We start from the raw sequence: 6,000 nt of genomic DNA on the forward strand, positions 1-6,000 counted from the left end.
CTGTAATGTAAAATAGCGTACTATGATGTTTTTATGACAAGGATAATGGTCCATATATCTGAAAACATTGACTCCTAAAGATCAGGTAGCTTGCTTCGTGGAGTTCAAATGGAATATTACATTGTTTGATATCTGAATGGGTATTTTAAATGAATACAAATTTTTCTCGAATACGGTGTGTTCTAGCCCATATTGTACAAACAATGTTGCTCCAATATGATGTGAGACAATTTGCATAACAGCAGTTAAGGAAACCCTGAATAGTTATCTGTCTTTCGGTGAAGAGCTGCTCCTCTATATGGAGCAAATATTACATCCCATCACTAAATCTGCACACATGAAATGTATTTCTACGCATTGAATTAGCTGTCCATGCGAAGCTAGTGTGTGTATGAGCACGAGTGCTTGTGTTCGTGCACAATACAGTCACAAGTAAATGCTGCAAAGTGTCAGAAATGTTCTGAAGGTGTATATGATATTGAACTATTAGATATGTACATATCTTGCTTATGAATGAGACGACGAACCATATATTATTGTCTGGGTTCTGTAGGGCTTTTTGGTCTTCTTGTTTGAAAGAGCCTTAATGCCTGATTCTGTTTTGCGCTTGTTGTTTTGTTTCTGTGTTATTGTGCCTGGGAATATGTGGGTTCGTTTTGATGAGGATGTATGTGTGTGTTGTGTGTGTGTCGGCGAGTTTTGTATTTGGATTTGAGTGTAGCGTTTTATGGGGCTGTGGTAATCTTTATGCCTGGCAGTATTAGCTTTGTTTCTGTGTTAAAATGTGCGGTTAGATCAAGACGTAGATGTGCTTAAGTGGGGGAGAGAGAGAGAGAGGTAAAAGGACAGTGGATGAGCCGATTTGTGGGCCAGTGTTCATGTCTGACTATTTTGTGCCTGTGTGTTTTTATTTTGTGTGTGTATAGGTGTGTGCGCACGTTATACGTGCAGATGTGTGTCTGGAGGGTGCACTTTTTTTTAGGTGTGGCGTTAGCCAACACCTTTTGATTTTACTTAAATTATGGGTGGACTATAGTTAATTAAAATGGCTTTCAGCCAGCCCACTTTATCCATTAATCTGTTATTGTGTAATTTACATTTTCTTCGACCCACTATAATTTACAACATATGGCAGTGGGTCATCCCACTTCAGCCATTGGCTAGTCTCACTAGGAGTGATAACATTCAGCTGTTTCACAAGGAGCACATCCCCATATTAGTTTCATTAAGTGCCAGGCCAAAAAATGTTTCGTTTTTAGTATATTTTTCTTTTTAGATCAATGAGGGCCAGCAGATTCCCAACAATAAAGTTTTGAAAAAAAACAATGACACAGCAAAACCCGCATTGACAAAACCAAGAGGCTAATGGACACCGCCATTCCTATTAACTTTACCAGTAATTGCTTCCTAAGTGGTTATTTCACATTACATGTTTTTTGCCCAGCTCTACTAATGTTTCTTTTGGTTGTGCCAATGCAGTATCTTCACCCCTTTCATCCAGTTCGGGATAGTATTGTAAACAATGGCCTTCTTATGTTGGGGAGGACACCACAAATGGTTGCTCACACTCAGTACTCGTTCTTCAGTGCCACTCACAAAGCACTCACATGGAGGGGTTTGCAGTTCTTGCAGACAGTGGCTCCTGGGTTCGTAGGTTGTCTGGCTGTTGTCAGGACATATAAGAGATCTGTGGGAAAGCACAACACCTTGCTGCAATCCATGGCAGTTTTAAAATACTGTGCCTGGATAGGGAAAAAGCGGTTGATAAGCGGCAATACAACACACTGGGAAATATGTAATTTCATAGTCCAAATTGTTTTTAGTAATCTGGTATAGACCGATCCTTGGTGTACATGTGCCCAGATTTGCTATGAAATGACACATCTATGTGCTCCTAAACACTTCTGTCTGATATTAACCATTTCACTGTCTGTTCTTGCACAACCGGTTGATATGGATATGTGTTTTTTTGTTACACTTGCGTTGGTGTTACTGAAACTTGGATGCCTTATCGCACAAGTTACAGCAATTACAAAAAGTTCACTTTCTAGGTTAAATGTGCATATTTTATTTGTTACATTTGTTGAGTCTAGAAAGGGACCATGGGTCATGAGAGGCAAAGCCTCGAGTGCGCCAAGATGCCCTGTCCTTCCTTCAATGATGGTAATAAAAAGCATCTCACTCTCTGTGGATTTGCACGTGGTTTGTAATGCTGATTTTGCTAGTGTATTAGTTATACCAAAAGTGTTTAGCCATTGTTAGGACACAGGTGGCTATATCTGTGCCCTGAGATAAAATCATGTTGAATGGGCCTTGTTATTAACATAGGAGTTGTTTTTCTTTGTAGAGTTTTTGTAACATGCAGTCTGTTCAGGCAGTGTTTTATCCATTTACCTGGGCTGTCCTGTAGTAATAGCGTTTTTTAGAACACAGGTTCCAAATAAAATCCATTACTGGACCACATTTATTTTAACTGGCATAGCAGTGAGAAGGGTTAAAAATGTTATAATATTGTTTAATATAAAGAACGACTTGGGTTTCTTGGAATGCACTAATGTGTCCATGTCTCTCATGTTTCGTGTGCAGGTTCACATGGGAACGCACATGTGGAATAATGCTCCAGCGAGACGTGGCCGCAGACTCTCAGTGGAAAACCCCATTGCTTTGTTGGGGGGGGATGCCCTGAAGTTCTCCGAGATGTTCCAGAAGGATTTGGCAGCCCGGGCCATGAATGTTGATTCTAGTTTTTGGAACCAGTATGCTGCTGCAATCACAAATGGACTCGCCATCAAAAACAATGAGATATCTGTCATACAGAACGGAGGCATTCCTCAACTCCCAATCAGCTTAGGTGGAGGTGGACTTCCTCCTTTAGGGACCATGTGTGTGGACCGATCCCGAGCAGGCAGCAGCCCCACCACTTTGGGATTTGAAAAACTAACTTCCGATTCTGCCTCTAGTCGACCATTTGCAAGGTTCATGGAAGAGAACAAAGAAATAGGTATAAACTAAAAGCATATGTTGCTAAGTACTGCCGAACCACTTCTCAATGCAGCAGCCGGCCATGTAATGTACAGGTTTTTTTCAAAACTTTTGCAACAGCCTCCTGTCAAATTTGGGTGAGTTTCTATTGGCTGGAGAAAAATTCGGTAACCATGGGGCTGCTGCTACAGAAATGTCTTGCAAACAAACTATGCATGGTACTCCTTCCAGCAGTTCAACTGACTGTTACCGAGAGCCTTGAAAGCAATTTCACTTCAACAAGTTCATTGGATAAGAGCAACTGGAAGAGGATTGGCGACCTCCAAGTGTTTCTTACATTGTACTTTCAACAAATATGAACGATGGTTTCCCTGGGACGGTCTGTGAAGGTCATTCACTGACCTTGTTCACATAGTTGGACTCTTGGATTTTTTTAGATATCTAAAAAACGTGAATTTGTGCCCCCACCCCAAATGCTGTTTATTATTACAGTATCTTTGTATGTAGTATTTATAATGTTAAAATTACGCGGGTAACAGACACTATCCTAGGCCCCAAAACTAAAAGAAGCTTTTGTACTGCAAAATTACACCTGGCTATGTGATATTTTTCTTCACAAGTTCTTTGTTCTGTTTTATTAGGATTAAGTGAAATTGATTTCAATGCAGGCAAAACTGTGAAGTTTTATTGGGAAAGGTAGCATGCTTTACATGTGCAAGTACCTGTCAGTAACAAACCTTTCTCCTTTTTATTTAAATCTTTGTAGCTGCTATGTGGACAATGCTAAAAAAAGTTTAAAAAAAAGATGTAGTGAGGAGTCTAACTCATTGATCGAGAGACAAATTGCAGGCAAACCTTATCACTATAAAATATTCTCAACACTATAAATGGTTGTGAGTTTAAAAAAACGTTATCGAAGCTGTACCACAAAGGGTAATGTTTGTATAATGTAGTTGTAAACTCTTTAATTTATACGATTGCACTTTTAGTATTTTGTATTGGGGAGGTTTGTCTATAATTTGAAAATGAACAAAGATAACTATTTTATAAATAGTGATTTTGTTTTAAAGACAAATAGAAAAAAACTGTTAAAGTTTCTTGTTTTGTCTTAAAAGTCAAACCATGTTTGAATTCTGTGCTACTTAAAGAGAAAGCCACCACTACTTATACGGTTCTAAATGTCATCTGGTCTGCCATTTCTAATACTAGAGCAATCAGTTTATATTTTTTCTGCAAAGCCTATTGAAACTGCTGACATGCCTTTCTCTGAGTTCCACCCGCCTTCCTGACTTCCAATCCCCTCACCCCCAAACACCCACAATGTGACGAACCAATTATGGATTGTAAAATTGATGCAATTCAAGTAAATATAATACAAACTGATGTTATAAAAAGAAAAAAATCTGTCATTGACCTTTTGTGTGACACACTGGGACAAGTTGTGTTTTAAAAATAATTTGAATCTGTTCCTAAGTTGTTGAATATTGTATCAGATTACTGCAAAGCACAATGATTTATGGCCTTTATGTTATGTTTTGATGCTATTAATAAGTTATCTTACACATACAGCAAAATGCGACTGTCCCACTCGGAGCCTGCATACTGGGGGAGTCACAGGCTTAATCTAAACTTGAACAGTAAGTGTTTTGCGTACTACCTCAACTATGGGCATCGAAAGCATGATGGAATTTGACACTTAATAATCTCCATCTGACCATTTGTTAGGGTCATTCTGGGTAACTTTATGAAAACATTTGTTCCCCTTGTGTGACTAGTGCTTTGTATTCCATCTTGAAAATGACGAATCAGACAATCTTCTGAGATGATATGTTGTTTTTTTTTAAATCCCAGAGTTAGATAATTGACAACTCTTGACAAATAATCCAACAAAGAAGACATTGAAGGCACATGGGAGGGATTAATAAAGCTTTGCAAAGCATTACTGAATGATTAATTGCAGCAACATGAAGTATAGTTAACACTTTTGAAATCGCAGTGTCCACACTGTTTCTTAAGAGTTCCTTTTCTTCATGATTGTTTCAGCACCACCCAAATGCTTTGTTTGTAAATTTTTGATAGGAGACTCACGGGTATCTGCTTTTTGGGTGGCCTGGTTTTATCAAGCATTGACAAAAGAAAACGGAGGTGGCTCATTGTTGCTGTATCCCAGCATTTAAATGTTTTTATTTATGTGTCAATTTTGGTGGGTTTATTTTGTTAGTATTGGGTACCGTTTAGTGTTATCGCCTATCCCAGAAGGATGTGTATACTTTAAAAAAGGAGACATGCAAAGTGTTGTAAATAAGATGGCTTATGAAGGAACTGTAAGACAGGCCCCATTTTGTGTTCAGGGTTGTGTCCATCCTCTGCATGGTGAAGAGAAACCCTATTTTTATACTACAATACCATGCAGGGCTAGGAGCTTCCCTGAACCTGGTGGGAATGGTTACCTAGATCCAATATTTTTTACAATGAAATCTTGTTGGCTTGACACATCTACTGATTGAAATGGATGTCTTAGTCTAGGTTACTATTTTTGTCATATGAAGTTGAAATAAATGCAGGATGTAATATTATATCTAATTTGTGTTCCTTGGTTATTCTAAAAATAAAGAATGTGGAACATTTGAATGCAGTGAAGTGACATTTGATCTACATTTTTAACCTGCTTGAAATCCAAAGAAGTAACAACTGTGTACATGTGCTCAAAGCGGAAAGTATTCCAAAGGTATTCATACCAGCCCATCTGTATTCTCTACTCATGTAGCGTTTAATGGATAAGCAAGTATAGGGAACGTTGTATGTACATGGATCTGCTAATAAATATTTATAGATAGGTTGACAATTTTATCGCTTTTGAGATAAGCATTGCTAATAGCACGCTATCTCGGCGATAAAATTCGGCGATAATTATCCTAGTGCGCGTAGCGATAATTATCGCCGGTTGTTGCTCATATGCCCTATGGTTTTTTTTAACCCTTCTCAGCATTTTTTTTGTGTTTCTGTAGCAAACTCTCA

General features: G+C 38.4%; 1 protein-coding gene across 2 annotated transcripts in view; it reads left to right on the forward strand.

The window, feature by feature from the left end:
* The window catches only part of SALL3 (spalt like transcription factor 3), a 60,919-nt gene extending 55,306 nt beyond the window's left edge, over nucleotides 1-5,613 (forward strand). Inside the window, exon 4 of one of the 2 annotated variants that reach the window (XM_078687565.1) lies at nucleotides 2,587-5,613. In XM_078687565.1, the coding sequence (XP_078543691.1) occupies nucleotides 2,587-3,012 (426 nt within the window). In that variant the 3' untranslated portion in view covers nucleotides 3,013-5,613. The remainder of the gene's footprint in view (nucleotides 1-2,586) is intronic. The other variant, XM_078687567.1, reaches the window with a different exon arrangement.
* Nucleotides 5,614-6,000: the final 387 nt, after the last annotated feature.

Source organism: Lissotriton helveticus, chromosome 4_1 (assembly GCF_964261635.1).
Source record: "Lissotriton helveticus chromosome 4_1, aLisHel1.1, whole genome shotgun sequence".
Taxonomy (NCBI): Eukaryota; Metazoa; Chordata; class Amphibia; order Caudata; family Salamandridae; genus Lissotriton; species Lissotriton helveticus.